Raw genomic sequence first — 19784 nt, 5'->3', positions numbered from 1 at the left:
ATTGGGTCCCAACTCGATTATTCAATTCTAGCGCAAAAGAATTAGCGTCGAAATTTTACGTACGTAATCTAAATCTCTCACTTCCCAATGTCATAGAAACTTAAAATTTGGCACGGGCATTGAATATGTCATAAATAGGAAAAGTTAATAGTTCCAAACTCGATTATTCAATTCTATGCGCAAAATAATTAGCGTCCAAATTTTACGTACGTAATCTAAATCTCTCACTTCCCAATGTCATAAAAACTTAAAATTTGGCATGGGCATTGATTATGTCATAAATAGGAAAAACTAATGGGTCCCAACTCAATTTTTCAATTCTATGCGCAAAAGAATTAGCGTCCAAATTTTACGTACGGAATGTAATTTTCTCACATAGAAACGTAAAAAATTTGGCACGAGCATTGATTATGTCATAAATAGGAAAAGTTCATAGGTCCCAACTTGATTATTCAATTCTAGCACAAAAGAATTGGCGTCAAAATTTTACGTGTGGAATGTAATTTTTTCACTTTCCGGTGTCATAGAAACGGGAAATTTGGCACGACGATTGATTATGTCATAAATAGGAAAACCTAATGGGTCCCAACTCCATTATTCAATTCTATGCGCAAAAGTATTAGTGTCCAAATTTTACGTACATAATCTAAATCTCTCACTTCCCAATGTCATAGAAACATGAAATTTGGCACGAGCATTGATTATGTCATAAATAGGAAAAGCTAATGGGTCCCAACTCGATTATTCAATTCTAAGCGCAAAAGAATTAGTGTCCAAATTTTATGTATGTAATCTAATTCTCTCACTTCCTGATGTCATTTTATATAAAGGAAACGTCGCATGGTTGCCTCCACATGGTGTTTCCTGGGTAGAGCTATGCAAAATGGTGAACATATGTTTTTCCTCAGTATCTCTAAAGTAACCACGACTTTATAAGATTTTCCGTGTGCACACCAGATAAACACCAGTACCAAATTAACTCGGGCGAAGCCGGGTATATCAGCTAGTCACTATATATGTCCATAATACTGTCCATAGCAAAAGTTAATCAGACAGGCAGCTGTATCAATCACATGTTCCTTATTCATAGCAGACACTTCTCTTTTTCTCTCAGTCCTTCGAGCAAGATGTTGCAAGTTCCTTAAACTGCCAAGCTAATCGCCGTTGTATCTTGTTCCTCTTTGTAATTTTCCAAGACACAGTCTTCTCCGCCTTGCAGAAGCCTTTGTCGTATCTAATATGATTTTTTAAGAATGCATATTACATATTTTGAATATTAGGTTTTTTGTCACAAAGCATTGCATAGAATTTGCACGCAGGTCTAAAGATATAAAAACATATAGCAATATATACACGTGCCCTCACAGAACAACAGAACTGAGGAACACAGATGTGAAGAGCCGACATAACTGCCGGACCAGACTGGGAGGACTCTAGAAATGTCTGCAGGGATATTTATGGATGTGTCTCCTCATAAACAGGATTACACGGTAGTGAAGAAGACTTCTAGTGATGGCTGTCAGGCCCCGGTGTCTGATGGATGGGGAAGACCCCTGAGCCCAATCACAGGGCCTTCAACTCGCCCCCTGATACTTGAGAAGATCAATGAGCAGAAGATCCTAGAACTCACCAACAAGATGATTGGGCTGCTGACTGGAAAGGTGATGCTGCTGGGAATGCTGGGACATTATACAGTAACGCTATGGCGGTATAACGTGTCTGGGTGATGATGGTATCATTGTGTTGTCAGGTTCCTATAAGGTGTCAGGACTTCACTGTCTATTTCTCCATGGAGGAGTGGGAGTATTTAGAAGGACACAAGGATCTGTACAAGGACTTCATGATGGCGGACCACCAGACCCCTCCATCACCAGGTAATAGACAGGACTAAATCCACACGGCCTTTATTATTTGTATATAGAGAATAAATTCAGTGGCTGTCTGTGTTTTCTGCAGGTAGATCCAGTAAGAGAGCAGCAGCGGAGAGATGTCCCCATCCTCTTCTTCCACAGGATGATCAGGTAGATGGAGAGAAGGTCTCATGAAATCTCCCCTCTGGTCTGTAGGACGGCTGGGAAGGTCTTGTGTTTAGTCTTATTATATGATTGATACTTGTGTAATGAGAAAGCTGGAGATGGCAGGATTACAGCCGACCGCAGACATTAGATCTCCGCATCTTATCACTATTTTCTGGTTCTGGAGACTTCTAGTTGGAATAAAGAAGCAACAGGTTGGAGTTATACAGGAGACCTGCAGCTATTTGGCCCAGATCACTACTGCTGTCATGTCATTCCGACTCCTCATACTAATTAATGACCTTTTCTGGCCATATAAAACCTTCCACACGACTTCTCCAACTGTGTGATGACTTTTACAATATTTATTTCACAGCTGGTGAAACTGGAGGAAGATCTGATCCCTATTGATGCTACAGAGACACATGTGAGGGGGGATCAGCCGTGTAAGGAGGAGATCCCTACAGATAACCCCCCAGGTGAGACTACATGTAGAGAAGAGTCTGTGTTGTCGGGGTTTTCAGCTCTATATTGCCTTATTCAGCCAAAATCTATATATATATAAAGGCAAAAGCCCTCACTGACTGACTGACTCGCCACTAGTTCTCTAACTTCCCGATGTCGGACAAACATGAAATTTGGCACAACGATTTTTTAGGTCCAAAATAGGAAAAAGAGTCATTACTCGATTATTCAATGTTAAGTGCAAAAAATAAGTTACCCCCTATGTTATATTACTTCCCGGAGTCGTACAAGCGTGAAATTTGGCATGAACATTCTTTGGGTTGTAAGTAGGAAAAGTCAAGGGGTGGGAACTTGATTATTCAATTCTAAGCGCTAAAGTAAGTGACCTCATATGTAATGTAACTAATAACACACGTATGAACTGCACAAACATGAAATTTGCCACAACCATTCTTTATGTCCCAATGGGGAAAGTAAAGGGGTTGCAACTTCAATATTTAATTCTAAGCGTGAAAAACTGAAAAGCCGCCATACATTACACAGTTCTTTTCTCAGAAACCATAACGCCTAGGGAAATGATTTGTATACTGAGGAGAATCTAACTGATCTCTGTGTATATATACTCAGGAGAATCTACCTCACATCTATGAGTATATACTGAAAGGCTATAAAGTACATAAGGAAGCGGCCATGCACTGCAGGGATGGAGCCTCTAAGGCTAAGAAGGGGCTACAACCTCCAGTCTGGGGGTAAATTTGAATAAAAAGGGGCGTTACCTTTAAAAGTAAAATGTGAGGAGAGTGGTAGAGGTTGCACATTCTGCAAAGGGACATTGCTACATACAGTCTGAGGAGAATCTAACACTCCTATATGTGTATACATATTTTATTCCTTGGTTTTCAAGTAACTATGACTTCATTTTCCCTGCGAACAACATGTAAACACCTGTACTAAATTAACTCGGGTGAAGCTGGGTATATCAGCTAGTGTGTGTATATATATATATATATATATATATATATATATATATATATATATATATATATATATATATATATATATATATATATATATATATATATATATATATATATATATATATATATATATATATAAAGATGAAAACACTCACTGACTGGCCATTAACTCTCTTACTTCCTGGTGTCGTACAAACATAAAATTTGGCATGACCATTATTTTGGTCCTAAATAGGAAAACTAAAACATTCACAACTTGATTATACAATGCTAAGTGCAAAAGTAAGTGACCCCCTATGTTCTGTAACTTCCCAGTGTCGTACAAGTGTTAAATTTGCAATGACCATTCTTTAGATCCTACATAGGAAAAGTAAAGGGGTCACAACTTGAGTATTCAATTCTAAGCTTGAAAAAATCTGTGATACATAAAGCTTAAGGAAATGATTTGTATAATCTACCTCATCCTATGTGTATATACTGAGGAGAATCTACCTCACCTCTATGTGTATATACTGAGGAAAATTTAACACTTCTCTGTGCATATACTGAAGAGAATCTAATGCTTCTCTGTGTATATACTAAGGAGATGTTAGCACACCTCTCTGTGTATATACTTTCGAGAATCTTCCTCATCTCTGTGTGTATATACTGAGGAGAATCTAGCTAACCTCTGGGTGTATATACTGAGGATAATCTACCTCACCTCTGGGTGTATATACTGAGGAGAATCTACCTCACCTCTGGGTGTATATACTGAGGATAATCTACCTCACCTCTGGGTGTATATACTGAGGAGAATCTACCTCACCTCTGGGTGTATATACTGAGGAGAATCTAGCTCACCTCTGGGTGTATATACTGAGGAGAATCTAGCTCACCTCTGGGTGTATATACTGAGGAGAATCTAGCTCACCTCTGGGTGTATATACTGAGGAGAATCTAGCTCACCTCTGGGTGTATATACTGAGGAGAATCTAGCTCACCTCTGGGTGTATATACTGAGGAGAATCTAGCTCACCTCTGGGTGTATATACTGAGGAGAATCTAGCTCACCTCTGGGTGTATATACTGAGGAGAATCTAGCTCACCTCTGGGTGTATATACTGAGGAGAATCTAGCTCACCTCTGGGTGTATATACTGAAAAGAATCTAGCTCACCTCTGGGTGTATATACTGAGGAGAATCTAGCTCACCTCTGGGTGTATATACTGAGGAGAATCTAGCTCACCTCTGGGTGTATATACTGAGGAGAATCTAGCTCACCTCTGGGTGTATATACTGAGGAGAATCTAGCTCACCTCTGGGTGTATATACTGAGGAGAATCTAGCTCACCTCTGGGTGTATATACTGAGGAGAATCTACCTCACCTCTGGCTGTATATACTGAGGGGAATCTACCTCACCTCTGTGTGTATATACTGAGGGAAATCTACCTAGAGAACAGGGTGCCAATGGTGGACTTGCCAATTCCGGTGTCTCTGGCAAATGCTATTCAAGCTACATGGTGCTGGGATGTGAGCTCAGCTTCCATTACAGGATGTTGGGCCCTCATGGTTCCCGCGGAGTCTGTTTCCAACAATTTGGTCAGTAGTGACCTGATGACAGCGAAGTCGAGAGGCGACTATTCCCTGCTAATCCTCCTTGACCTGTTGCAGCATTTGACACTGTTGACTACAAACTCCTCCTCAACATGCTTCGCTCTATCAGCCCTCCTTACTGGCCCTATTTCCTTTCCACCTCCTCTCACTGTTGGGGTGCCCCAGGGCTCAGACCTTGGTCCCCTACTCTTCTCTAAAGTCCCAATTGGACAAACCATCCGCAAACTCGGCCTCTAATTCCAGATCTACGCTGAGGACACCCAGCTATATGCCTCTTCCTGTGACATCTCAACACCATTTCTCCAAAATCCCACAGACTGTCTGTCTGCTGTCTCTAACACCATGTCCTTCCTCTTTCTCAAACAAAGCCTTTCCAATACTGACCACCTCGTGTTTCCACCCTCTGCTTACCGATCTCCCTCCAATATCTCCATATCGGTATCTGGCACCTCTCCCAGACAGCATGCCCACTTCTTGGGTGTCATACCAGACTCTGACCTCTTCTTCAACCCCCACATCCAATGTTTGTCCCAAAAATGCCACCTGCTCCTCAGAAATATTGCTTAAATCTGGCTATTCCTCACCATGGACATGCTAAAGACACTTGTTGCCGCCCTCATCCATTCCCAACTTGACTACTGCTACTTGCTGCTCAACGGCCTTTCCGCACCAGACTCTCCCTTCTTCAATCTATATTAGACACACCAGCTAGGCTCATTTTTCTATCCAGCCATTTCTCCGATGCCTCTGAACTATGCCAGTCATTGCATTGGCTGCCCATCCACTGCAGAACTAAATTTAAACTCCTCACCCTCACCCATGGCACATCGCTTCCCTTCTTACCATTTATCACCCAGCCCACATACTCCAATCCGCTAACACATGCAGACTAAACTCCCCACTAATACAAACCTTACATGCTCGCCTCCAGGACTTCACCAGAGCAGCACCCATCCTCTGGAAAGCTCTACCCCAAGGCATCTGGACAATCCACAACGCACAAAATTTCAGGCTCGCCTTAAAAACGCACCTCTTCAGGGAGGCATACTAAATCTCCTGACCTAGTCCTCCTGCCCCTCCCTACCGCTCCCCACACCTTCCACCCTGCATATGACCTCTACCCCGGCACCTCCCTGCCGATCCACCCGTTTTCTTCCTAATAACTGATTTACTCATGTAATTCCTGTACTGCCTATATCGCCTCCACCTCGTTTGTTTCAAATTGATTGCAGAAAAACATGTAATTTGTTGTATTGTCTGTTTTCTCCTGTGCTTGAAAGCGCTGCAGAACAAGTTGGCGCTATACAAATAAAGATTATTATTTTATAGTCTGCTGAGGGTCATTCTGTAGGGTTCTGGCACTACTTCTCCTGTTCCTCCTTGCACAAAGGAGCAGATCCCTGTCCTGATGCTGTGGATAGTGAGTTCAGGACGGTCCTTCGCCGTGTGCCTGCAGGCTGCAACGAGCACAAATCAGTCAGGAGTTCTGTAATAATCGTGGAATATACAGCAATAAGCTATACAAGCAGTTATGTTATTTCCCCTTAATGTTTTGGTAGAGCCACAGGCGCCGTGTAAGGAGAAGCCATCCTCATTCTGCATTCAGCTGCTCCTTCCATCTGCCCCCAGCTGATACCCCATGCACTATGTCAGGGTCTCTGCAACATCCAATCAGTCTATCAGACCTGGACCCCCGTCCCCAGTGCTGCCTCCGCACATGTGCAAGTACTATTATCATGTCCCTCTCCTCTGCTGCTGGAACCAGAAGGACTGGGCATGCTCAGTAGGAACTTCCCACATCTTGGTACAAGTAACAGTCAGCTGGGTTAGTGAATGGCTACAAACATATCTGTGCCCACTGATAATGGCGGTGCCGGGCTTGTAAAGGCGTCTTTATTCCCCGGTCAGCAGCACATGATCAGCAGACTGTAGTTGCAGCGCAGTACAGGGCAGTTTACAGCAGGGGGCGTCAGCAGCTCTTATCCACGGCTCATTTGGCTCCTGCGCTCTGTAATCTTATAAGCTGTATGAGCGCCCCCTGGAGGTAGGAAATTACCATCACCGCATGGGAGGAAATCAGCGCAGAACACGTCCTACAATGTGGAAGTAAAAAAGTAAGTTTATTGGGTAAAGTAATTGTCCCATTAGGATGTTATCAGTAGACTAGGCGCTCCACAAATTATTGTACCTGCAGTTAATGGGAAAACCCCTTTAACTATTTAATATTTTTACATATCTGAGCTTGAATAACTACGACAAAAAATATCTCCCGTTTTGGTGGAATAAATGTGCTAAGGATGGACGTCGTCCCTCGCTTGTTGTACTTATTCCAGACTCTGCCTATTCAGCCCCCCGTGAATTTTTTAAAATGCCTACAATCTGCTTTTACACATCAGCTACCGAACCCTCTGAAAACCTAAACCCACAGGAGGGGCGGGGCTTTCTGGCCTTAAGCCTCTATCCTTCTTAGATCGTTCGACTGGCACTTCCACGGGAAGTCTAAACAATGGATTAAGCTAGAAACGGATATTGTTGGAACTTCCCTAAAAATGCTGCCTTGGATTGTTCCCCACAACAATGTTAACTTTTCCCTCTTTGCCCCCGTTTTTGCAATGTTCCGGCGGAGGGCCAGCCAGCTGCTGGTGAGACCACAGGCATATACAGCATGGCGGTCATGGTGGGGGGGGGGGGGTTGCAACTTTTCCAGTTTGTTTGTAAATGTATTTTTTGTCCATCGGTACAAAGACACCTAATATTTTTCTTTGGTCAATGGTGTTACGTGAAATAGTTTTTTTGCTATTAATATTCATACGGTGATTGTTCACTCAAGTCTGTAATGCGTTTATTGTTCGGCCCACATATTTCAGGCCGCATGGACACTCAAGGAGGTAAGTAATACAGATTGAGCCATAGTTTAAAAGATATTGTAGAATATAACTCTTATTCACATCTTGTATAAATATCTCCTTCCTGCTGTGGCAAATATTCTGGCAGCATTTACAATTTTCTATGCCACATCCAAAAGCGTCGTATATGCCCCTCACTCCCCCCCTCCACACACACATGGATGTACCTGGAATATGAGTTAGGATCTTCCATTTGGGTTGGTGAGAGGGTGCCAGTATATTTTTCAGTTTTATTTCTTCGAGTACCACTTGAGGTCGACTGGGGATATTGTCAGATAGAAAGGGGTCACCTTGTAGGACCCCCAATGTTTCGATAGGATGTTCCTCAGGTGGGGATGTTGAGTATTAATGTGGATTCAGAACAATGTTTTGGAGTTCTGCTCCTCAGTTTTCTCAGGTTTCTGTTGTGGATTCTCTAACTGGTCTTGTTGTTGCGCTCTTAGCATCGCTGAACTCACCAGCACCCCTGGGTGCCCCTTCTCTTTAAAACACTTCTTTTATACATTAGATTGTTCATTAACCCCTTAGTGACGAAGCCTGTTTGCGCCTTAGTGACAGAGCCAGATTTTGGAAATCTGACATGTCGTTCAACATAGCATAACTCAGTGAAGGTTTTGCATATCCAAGTGATTCTGACATTGTTTTTTCACCACATGTTGTACTTAATTTACGTTGCAAAAATAGACCGATTTAATTCGTGTATGTTTATTAAAAGTACCAATACTGGAAAAAAATGTAAAAAAAATATCATTTTTTTCACATTTTCAACTGTAATATGTGCAAACATACTGTACAAATTTTTGATAGGATATATATTTCCATCTGTTTACTTTATTCTGAATGCACATTTGAAAAACTTTTGTGTTTTTTTTTTTTTTAACCATTTAGATGACGTACAAATTTAACATTAATTTTCAACATTTTGAGGAACACTTGTTTTCTTACAGCAAGCCAAGTTTGCAGCGGCTCATAGGTGTCACAATGATAGATACCCTCCTAAATGACCCCATTTTAAAAACGACACCCCTTAATGTATCCACTTAGGGGGGTCGTGTGTATTTTGACGCCACAGTTTTTTTTTCAGAAATTAATTAAATTTAGAGAAGAAAAAATAAAATTTCATATTCTTGCAAATATGTCATTTTAAAGACATTTTTTTCCTATAGTGCACACGAAAATGAGGATTGATACCCCAAAATGAATACCCCTGTTTCTCCCGTCTTCAGAAATATACTCATTGTGGCCCTAATCTTATATCTGGATGCACAACGGGGCCCAAAACGAAAGGAAAAGTCGGTGTCTTTCAGAACATAAATTTCTCATCCGTATTATTGGGGGACCCAGACAGACCATGGGGATATAGCCACTGCCACTAGGAGGCGACACTAAGCACAAGTGTTAGCTCCTCCCACCAGGCTATACTCCCCCTGCAGGCACTCAGCTAATTAGTTTTTAGCTTAGTGTCTGCAAGGAGGCAAACGTGACTTAGTTAGGTCCAGAGGAGACCTCAAGTGCGGGAGTCCAGGGAGTCGGGGCTTTTCCCTGGCTTACCTGTCCTCCCGGGGAAGACGCTGGCAGGTGGTGTACTCACCACACTGCGACGTCTTACCCAGAGAAGAAAAGGTGGCGCGACCCTGCCTCTGTGCATTGGCGTCGTGGCCCGCCAGCTATAGGGTTCCCCCCTCTGGAGTAGCACCCCTCTTGACGGCGAGCGCTGGGGGAGAACACTGCTGGAGTGCAGATGGGGAGGAAGGAGCGTACCCACGACGTGGAGGACCCCTCAAACATCTCCCCCTATGGACTGCAGGTCGACTGTCAGGTAACCCTTTAAGGGGGCCCTACCAGAAGAATGGCATCAGGAGAGTCAAGATGGCCAAGCGGTGAATTGCTTTCTCCCCCCCCCCCCTCCCTTCTTTCAATCTAGGGAGCGGCGGTGCCCCGGCAGGTTGGCTGTAAGAGATCCCCCTAAGATGGCCCCTTCTGGAGCACATCAGGGGGGAATGTCGGGAGACGGCAGCGGGGCTTACCAAGGATGTTGGCAACGGCAGGAGACCAGGCGCAGACCAGGACACGGCAGAAGGGGGCTGCTGGCTGCAGCAGCGCATGCGGCGCGGCTGAAAGCGTCGCCCTCGGGTACACTTTTTAAAGGTTGTGCAGGCACTTATGGTGACGCGGCTGGGTTTCCGGGGCAGGCCACGCCCACCCCGACCACGTGGGACATTGAAGGAGGCGGCCAGCTGGGAAGATGGCTGCTCATAGTGCCTGTGCAGCAGTACCCTCTCTGAGGAACTGCTGTGCCTGAGCTGCTTATCCCAGCGGTTTTTCCAGCGGAACCAGCGCTATTGACCAGCGAGCCTTCAGCTTTCCCAGCTTCAGGCTTTCGGCAGCATTTTCAGCATCAGTCAGCCCCAATCCTCAGTGACAGAGAGCGGCGCCAACCCTCAGCGCCAACCTTTATCAGTGCCAGTTCCAGCAGCGTCAGTTTCCAGCATCAATATCCGCAGAGAAACTTGTGGTGTGCTGCCAGGACCTAGAAGCTCCAGCTGGGACAGGACAGCCGCGGGAAAGGGTAAGCCCTGCTGAGGCAGCACTCTCCTGTCTGTGTCTCCCCCCTTGCAGCAGTACAAGGTTACCCCACCCCTTTGCGGTTACCCATTGGGTGTGTGGATTGCGCCATGTCTGACCCCAGACCAGAGGGTTCCAGTCAGGCTGTGGGGAGGGCCAAGTTCCCATGCGGCCAGGTGGAATCCCGCTAGGCGAATTTTATTTCGGCACGGTCAGCTCCAGGGACCCCAGTGCCACCCCCCTGCCACCCCTGTGGAGCAGGTAACCGAGGCTGACTGGACTAGGCCCCTTGCCGGCCATTTCAGGACTAGCCAGCTCGTCAGCGGTGATACTGCGCCGTTTAGAGTCGCAGTTTGAAGCATCCTCCCCGGAGCATTCACGGGGAAGGTCACATAAAAGACGGAGATCCTGCAGCCCTGAGGAAATTTCCCAGAGGTCTCGTCGCTTCAGGAAGTCGTCCAAGTCCGCTAGGTCTCACCGCTCTAAGGAGTCATTTCATGCCCCTCATGGTTCCAGGGGATCCTCCCGGACGTATCATAGGTCCAGGGAATTCTCCCGGCAGTCTCGGTATACAGCGAGGTCGGTTTGGTCTCATCTGGACCCCTCACGGGCCTCATGCTCCTCAGCATCCCAGGCTGCATCCCAAACGCAGCCCCCGTATGTTCTCTCGGGGGGAAGTAGCGGACCAGGAGAGGAGGAAAGGTCAGCTGCGTTGTCTCTATCAGACCTAGATTGGGAACAGGTGTCCAGGCTGCCACTTTAATGGACAGCCTGGTGGTAGCAGTTAAGGACAGACTACAGGTAGCCGAGACTCCGGTAAAAGTGCCACCAGCTACCGTATCATTTGAACGGCAGAAACGCTTTTGCCAAGTGTTTCCTTCCCATCAGGATTTTTGAGGCGTATCCATTCCCAGATGGCCTCGACAAAGGGTGGCCAGTACCCCGATGGTGGACCCACCAGTGTCACGTTTACCAAAAAGCACGGCATTGCCCTCCGCCGATGTTGCGGTCCTAACCGACTCGCAGGACCGGAAACTAGATACCATGGCAAAAACGACTTTGCAGGCACTGCCTTGCGACCCACCTTCGCTTTTGCCTGGGTGAGCAAGGCATCTGTGGCATGGGCAAAGCAACTGCGCAAAGATATTTGACGTGACGGAAAATATCAGTCAAGCGGAAAATTTGCCTGCGCAGCAAAATTTGGACGCAGCGAAGTTGTAGCCCGCGCATCGGCAGCTTCCGTGGCTACGCGGAGGACACTATTGCTGAAGGGATCGTCAGCGGATGCATCCTCCAAAGGGGTTCCAACGAAACTGCCCTTCGAAGGCAATAGACTGTTTGGCCCCCAAACTAGACGACCTGATTAAGGAGAAGCTTTCTCTTTTTTCGGCGATTTTCGTCCCGACCCTCAACAGGGCAGTGGACTCAGTCAAGAAGGGCGCCAGCTGAGCAGAGGAAGGCTACTTGCGTTAAAGCCAGGCTAGCCTGGCAATCTTGCTCAAAGACACCCAAGTGGACAGACTTTCCGGTTTCAGGATGTGTGGTTGACCCACATGGCCAACGCCTGGGTACAGGAGGGCGGCTTGCGAGGGCATACTATGGAGTTTGCAACCTTGCCAGGATCAACTCCTCAGATCCAGGGTACCAAAGGATCCAGGGAAAGCAGCACAGCTGCACCCAACAATAGAACCGCTATTGGCACAAGGGGCAGTGGTGCCCGTGCCATCTGGTCAGCACGGAAAGGGTTTTTATTCAAATCCCATCGTAGTCCCCAAGAAAGATGGCAGGGTCAGGCCGGTCCTCGAGCTACGACGGCTAAACCATTACGTCAGAGCAAAACATTTCAGGAGGTAATCCCTTAGGCCAGTGATAACTTCTACGGAACCAGGGGAGTTTTCCTGTCAGTGGTGGATATCAGGGATGCATACCTGCATATTCCAATTCGTGAATCTTGCCAGCAATTCCTACGTTTCGAGGTCCAGTGGAGCCATTACCAATTTATAGCGCTACCATTCGGACTCTCGACATCCCCAAGAATCTTCACAGAGGTTCTGGCAGCGGTAATGGCACTACTCCATTCAAGAAGGGTGATGGCCACCCCTTACCAGAGGAAGGCAATTTGGAAAGTCTGCGCATCACGCTTCAGACACTAGAAGAATTTGGTTGGATCATCAACCACGAGAAATCTTGCCTAGTACCGACTCAGCAGTTGGAGTTTCTTGGATGGTGTTCGACACCAAGAAACACCAGATTCGCCTACCGTAAGCGAAGGCGGTAACACTGGTAAGCAAGGTGCATCTCCTGCTCCGGGGTAGATGGATAGCCATCAGGCATTTCATGAGGGTATTGGGCCTGATGGTGGCCTCCTTCGAGGCTATACTATTCGCTCAGTTTCATTCCAGGGAGTTTCAACGTTTTCATCCTGTCACGTTGGAACAAGTCACAGTGGACGCTGGATAAACAGGTTGCCATAACACCACGCATCCAAGTTACTCTGAGATGGTGGATGAATTACAGGAGAATCCAGAGGGGTCGGTCACTACGTCCAGGGCAGTGAGGATACGGACCACGGACGCCAGTCGTTACGGCTTGGGTGGGACACTGGAGGGACACTCCACCCAGGGGGTGTGGTCACAAGACGAGGCAAGACTCCCAATAAACATTCCGGAGCTGCTGGCCATCTGACGAGCATTACAGCATTTTCATTACTTCTCAACAAGGATGTAAAAATCCAGACAGACAATGCCACAGAAGTAGCATACATCAGCCACCAGGGGGGCACAAGAAGTGCAAGAGCAATAACAAAAGTATCCGGCATACTTAGGCAGGGAAACATCTGCGGTCCATCTTGACAGTTTACATCCCAGGGGTAGAAAACTGGGTGGCGGATTTTCTCAGTCGAAAGACTGTGGATCCCAGCGAATGGCAACTACATCCGGAGGTCTTTCAGGCGATCTGTCATCGCTGGGGCACCCCGGATGTAGATATGATGGCATCCAGGCAGAATTACAGGATACTTCCCTTTGTGGCACGTTCGCGAGATCCTCAGGCAATAGCGGTAGACGCTCTGGTGAGTTCGTGGGCAGGGTTCAGACTGCCGTACGTATTTCCTCCTCTTCCACTCATTCTGAGGATACTAAAGAAAATCAAGAAGGAGGGAGGGGGGGCCAGTAATCTTGGTCGCGCTGGATTGGCCGAGGCGAGCGGGGTATCCAGACATAGTAGAGCTTTTGGCTACCGCCCTATGGCCACTCCCAGAACGGGAGGAGCTACTGTCACAAGGACCGCTCTTCCACCGAATTCGATGTCTCTTCGCTTGACGGCCTGGCTATTGAGACCGCTATACTAAGGAAACAAGGTTTCGCTGAGGCAGTCATCCGAACGATGATCCAAGCCAGGAAGCCGGAGCCATCAAGAATTTATTATCATGTATGGAAACGCTTAAGGGGCCAAGTATTGGCTCTTTCAGTTTCTTTTCAGAGACCAATCGCTAATAAATTAGCGGTGCGAACTTTTTTCAAGGGGTCGCGCATGCGTCACCCCCGTTCAGGCCACCTACTCCGGCATGGGATCTTAATTGGGTGCTGAATGCGTTACTATCACACCCGTTTGAGCCACTCAGAGAGGTACCTCTGATGCTTCTATGCTGGAAAGTAGTTTTTCTGGTGACGATCACATCGATACGGTAGGTGTCCGAATTAGCCGCCCTGTAGGACGAACCCCCCCTTCAGCACATTCCAACAGGACAAGGTGGTACTGAGACCAGCTCCGGGTTTTTTTGCCAAAGGTAGTAGCAGCATTTCATCTTAACGAAGATATCGTACTTCTGTCTTTTTGTCCAGCAGCGATACAGGCGAGAGAGAGAGAAAGCACTGCACCGACTGGATCTGATAAGGGCCTTGCGAATTTATGTTACAAAAACCAAAGACTTCCGGAAGACAGAGACACTGTTCGTAATACCAGAGGGACAGCGTAAGGGATCGGCGGCCTCTAAGGTGACCATCTCAAGGTGGATTCGAACGCTAGTGGCGGAGGCTTACCGAGCCAAGGTGCAGTCGCCTCCATTTCGGATAACAGCCCACTCCACAAGGGCGGTGGGGGCTTCCTGGGCGGTTCATCACTGAGCCTCGGCATTACAGGTATGCAAGGCGGTTACTTGGACGTCCTTGCATACATTTGCAAAATTTTATAGAGTCCATACATATGCATCAGCGGACGCCGCCATGGGTAGAAAGGTTCTACAAGCGGCTGTCCCTGACTGGGACCATTTGGGGAATAACGCACCCTATTTTGTTTTCGGGACTGCTTTTGAACGTCATATGGTCTGGCTGGGTCCCCCAATGATACGGACGAGAAACGGATATTTTTGGTATAACTTACCGTAAAATCTCTTTCTCGTCACGTTCATTGGGGGGGACAGCACCCTCCCAAAGATTTATTTTCATTATAGATAGCATGGCTGGAGCCCGTTGTTCTCGGGTCACAGATGACAATATAATTATCCAGAAGTACTGGTATGTGTTGGTTTACGTAAAAATGTAAATATTTTCTTGTGTACTCCTACTGCTTGCATACAAACTAATTAATTAGCTGAGTGCCTGTAGGGGGGATATATCCTGGTGGGAGGAGTTAACACTTGTGCTTAGTGTCGCCTCCTAGTGGCAGTGGCTATATCCCCATGGTCTGGCTGTGTCCCCCAATGAACGTGACAAGAAAGAGATTTTACGGTAAGTTATACCAAAAATATCCGTTTTGCTTGAAGGCGTTTTAGGCCCCATACCACTCTTGTAGAGCTCTTGAGTGGCCAAAACCATATAGAACCCCGCAAATGACCCCATTTTAAAAACTAGACCCCTTAACTAATTTATCTAGGGGTGTACTGCCCATTTTTACGCCACAGTTTTTGAATGAATTCAAGCAAAGCAAAGGGAAAAAAATGTGATTTTCATTTTTTTGGCAATTCTGTCAGTTTAAAAACAACTTTTTTGTATAGCACACACATGAATGACGACTTGCACCCCAAAATGGATACCCCTGTTTCTCCCGTGTTCAGAAATATACCCATTGTGGCCCTAATCTACTTAAAGGAAACATTTCTAGGCCTACAATGGAAGGAGCACTCATTGGATTTCAGGGTACAACGGAATAAATTCCAGGTCCCATTGCCCATTTGTAGAGACATTGAGTGGCCAAAACGATAGAAAACCCCCACAAATGACCTCATTTTGAAAACTAAACCCCTTAACGAATTCATCTAGGAGTGTACTGTGTATTTTGACCCCACAGTATTTGAATGAATCTAAGCAAAGCAGAAGGAAAAAAAATATGATTTTCATTTTTTGGCAATATTGTCAATTTAAAAACTGTTGTTTTTTTTGTTGTACAGTGTACATAGGAATGAAGACTTTAACCCCAAAATGGATCCCCCCTCTTGTCCCGTGTTCAGAAACATACCCATTGTGTCCCTAATCTACTTACAGGACACATGGCAAGGCCTATAATGGAAGGAACACCCGTTGGATTGCAGGGCACAACTGAATAAATTCCAGGCCCCACTGCTCACTTGTACAGAATAAAAATTCCCCCCCTTCCGCACCCTTTTCGGCGTTCCCCAAATCTTAGATAAAAGTAATAATGTGAACTGTGTGGTATTTCCGAAGACAGGGGTAATTACGGGGGCTGGTTGGGATGGGTATCCATTGGATAGCGCCGATTGCATTGCCGTGGGGGGGACTGCCCGCAGCCCAAGATGAGAGCTCCATGCTGTCGGCTACCTGCGGGCACCGACAACATAAAGCTGACACGTCCTCTGCTAAGAGGGTATTAATCCTAAGAGGACGCATGTTTCTACGTCCTCTAGGATTAAAGCCCACTTAGTGAGGATGTAGAATTCCGATGGGGCCGTCACTAAGGGGTTAAAATTTTGGAGATTTGTGTGTAAAAAATAAAAGTATGGGGGTTCTGGAGAAATAATATAAAATGTGGCACTTGTTTGTTATTAAGTATACTTAATCTGTATAAAGAGCATGTGCAAGACGAGCATGCGCACAAAATTGCGTCTAGAAATTTACCTCTGCTTCCGGTTAAGCGTGTACCGGGATATAGCTCAGCAGCTACTTTCTTCTGGATGCACGCATGTACACGCTTCCGGTCGCCCCAGTTCTAAGAAGTACCTGATACTTTTATCATGTCTCTGTGTCATATGCTCATAAAAGGTGGCAGATTAGTCAGTAAGCCCTCCGACTCGCGTTGCATCTCCTGTATTGTATCTATTGTCCTACGCTAATGGAATAAACACCAGAAGGTATCGACTCTCCAAAAGAAACCTGGAGGAACGGGTGATAATTTAGAGGCTAACCTGGATTCTTGAGGAGGTTCGCTAATGTCTGCAAACCCCTTATTCAAGTAAGCAAAACCCCATACATAAAAGAGCACAGGGTTTTTGTAACTTGTCTTTTTCACAATTTGTATGAATGTTTCATATGGAAATTTTTATAAAATATTGATATAATTGTAATGTTAAAATCTGTTTTATTCTTGGCAGATGACGACATCAGGAGCTCAGAGGAACATTTGATATCTTCAGGTTTTACAGTGGAAGATGATGGTAACATACAAGATACACACGAAGAGCCTGCCATTATCCCAGATGTACCCTCAGCCCTTCCCAGCAAACATCTGTCATCTGATCCTTTTATAGAGGTTCCATCTTCTAATTCATCACAGACTAGCAAGCAACATAACATTTACAGAAGAGATGTTAAAGAAGAAACAGTTATCACAGGGAAGAAGTCATATTCATGTTCAGAATGTAGCAAATGCTTTACCCAAAAATCATATCTTGTTAGACATCAGAGAATTCACACAGGAGAGAAGCCATTTTCCTGTTCAGAATGTGGGAAGTCTTTTAGATTTGAGGCAGATTTTGTTAAACATCGCAGAATTCACAGAGGAGAGAAGTTATTTTCATGTTCAGAATGTGGGAAATGTTTTACCCAGAAATCAAATCTTGTTTATCATCAGAGAATTCACACAGGAGAGAAATTATTTTCATGTTCAGAATGTGGGAAATGTTTTACGAAGAAATCACGCCTTGTTTATCATCAGAGAATTCACACAGGAGAGAAGTCATTTTCATGTTCAGAATGTGGGAAATGTTTTACCCAGAAATCAAATCTTGTTTATCATCAGCGAATTCACACAGGAGAGAAATTATTTTCATGTTCAGAATGTGGGAAATGTTTTACGAAGAAATCACGTCTTGTTTATCATCAGAGAATTCACACAGGAGAGAAGTCATTTTCATGTTCAGAATGTGGGAAATGTTTTACGAAGAAATCAAGTCTTGCTAATCATCAGAGAATTCACACAGGAGAGAAGGCATTTTCATGTCTAGAATGTGGGAAATATTTTACCCATAAATCAAATCTTGCTAATCATCAGAGAATTCACACAGGAGAGAGGGCATTTTCATGTTCAGAATGTGGGAAATGTTTTACGAAGAAATCAAGTCTTGTTTATCATCAGAGAATTCACACAGGAGAAAAGGCATTTTCATGTCTAGAATGTGGGAAATGTTTTACCCAGAAATCACATCTTGCTAAGCATCAGAGAATTCACACAGGAGAGAAGTCATTTTCATGTTCAGAATGTGGGAAATGTTTTACCATGAAAACGGGTCTTATTTATCATCAGAGACTTCACACAGGAGAGAAGCCATTTTCGTGTTCTGTCTGTGGGAAATGTTTTACCCAGAAATCAAGTCTTGTTTATCATCAGAGAATTCACACAGGAGAGAAGTCATTTTCATGTCTAGAATGTGGGAAATGTTTTACCATGAAAACGGGTCTTGTTTATCATCAGAGACTTCACACAGGAGAGAAGCCATTTTCGTGTTCTGCCTGTGGGAAATGTTTTACCCATAAATCAAATCTTGTTAAACATCAGAAAATTCACAATTCAGAATCTGCTTGTCTTCTTGAGTTATCGTGATTGATAAGTAGTTTCCATATTATCTAATTCAATAAACCTTTATTAAAAACATATCATCTCTAACTCGAAAGTGGTTGCAGGTATTGAAAAAAATTACTGCGCCTATCATTTTCTGATGGAATTCTGCCCTTTAATCATCCATCCCATAATCCTCTTTCCATTGAAGTCTTTTGAACTTAATGTATAAGAACCCACTCACATATGTTTTATTTTGTCCTTATCCTGGCCGGCGCCTATTACTCCCTATCTACTAAGCCAAACTTTTTGGTTTCTCTTTGTTTTTTCCTGGATTTCAGATTTGTAGCTGAATTTAGTTGAGATTTAAAGGGATCGTCCAGTTGTCAACTATTGATGGCTCATTCTCAAGATCAGTCATGAATAATAGATCTGTGGAGTCTATCACTGGGGCCCCTAGTGATCAGCTGTTCTCTGGGCCAGTGTGCTCAAGCACAGTCTCATTATTGGAATCGCAAAGCCTAAGAGTGAACCTGTAAACCCCCTCTTCCCGTCTGATTCAATATCTGCTTTTTTTTTTTTATTGCCAGGGTTTTATCACCCAGGCTGTTTTAGAGGTATTTGCCCTTTTACTTAAAGCAATTTCCTCTATGGCTATGATTAAAGCACTGCTTGCATTGCACAAAGTAGACTTTCTGACTGTAGGTGTTGCTTTTATCAGCTCTTTAAGAGGCCCCAATTGCAGTGTAATCCCTCAGACATCTTGTCAGCACAATGTGCAGAGCTTACAATAGTTAGTAGGATGATTAACTCACTTCTTAGAGGCATTTTTCTTTTGAATGTACACCGCCGCTAAAGCTGGTGGAAACAACCCCGTGCTTAAGAGGAGTTCCTCTGTTGTGTCTTCTCTTAAATCTACTACCAAATTCCTGTAAGGCTCTCATGTGGCATACTCAAAAGCTTCTAAGAAGAACCATGTCTTCCTGGGTACGTCTGTCTTGTTAGTGTGACAATTTGCAGCTGATCGCCGGGATTATTAAAAAGGTTTTTAAATTTATCGGTCTACTTTTTTTTACCCTGATTAAATATGTTCTGATAGAGAATGCTTAGATTTCTGCGATGCACATACTTGGTAAATGCCTTTCCTATTTCACAATTTTCACTAGCACTCTGTCATATAAAGAGATTGAGAAAGTGTCCCCCCAGCTGTCCAATATCAATCAGTTGCCGTTCAGGATACTAGAAAAGTTGAGCTGACAACCTTTCCCCCTTGAATCTACTCTAATGATAGATAGATAGATAGTTAGATAC

At 44.8% G+C, this 19784-nt stretch overlaps 2 protein-coding genes across 2 annotated transcripts; both read left to right on the top strand.

Annotated features, from left to right (window-relative positions):
• The first annotated feature begins 1485 nt into the window (after positions 1-1485).
• On the top strand, positions 1486-2070 carry LOC136624505 (oocyte zinc finger protein XlCOF7.2-like). Its single transcript, XM_066598490.1, has 3 exons — positions 1486-1661; positions 1751-1874; positions 1957-2070. The coding sequence occupies exons 1-3, from the start codon at positions 1638-1640 to the stop codon at positions 2043-2045; spliced, it is 237 nt and encodes a 78-aa protein (XP_066454587.1). The 5' UTR covers positions 1486-1637; the 3' UTR covers positions 2046-2070.
• Positions 2071-2124: 54 nt separating this feature from the next.
• On the top strand, positions 2125-19530 carry LOC136624392 (oocyte zinc finger protein XlCOF7.1-like). Its single transcript, XM_066598368.1, has 2 exons — positions 2125-2494; positions 17071-19530. The coding sequence occupies exons 1-2, from the start codon at positions 2365-2367 to the stop codon at positions 18516-18518; spliced, it is 1578 nt and encodes a 525-aa protein (XP_066454465.1). The 5' UTR covers positions 2125-2364; the 3' UTR covers positions 18519-19530.
• The last annotated feature ends 254 nt before the right edge of the window (positions 19531-19784 follow it).

The sequence above is a fragment of the Eleutherodactylus coqui genome, chromosome 4, assembly GCF_035609145.1.
Source record: "Eleutherodactylus coqui strain aEleCoq1 chromosome 4, aEleCoq1.hap1, whole genome shotgun sequence".
NCBI lineage: Eukaryota > Metazoa > Chordata > Amphibia > Anura > Eleutherodactylidae > Eleutherodactylus > Eleutherodactylus coqui.
The sequence above is the reverse complement of the archived record's forward strand: the minus strand, read 5'-3'. Positions and strand labels throughout refer to the sequence as shown.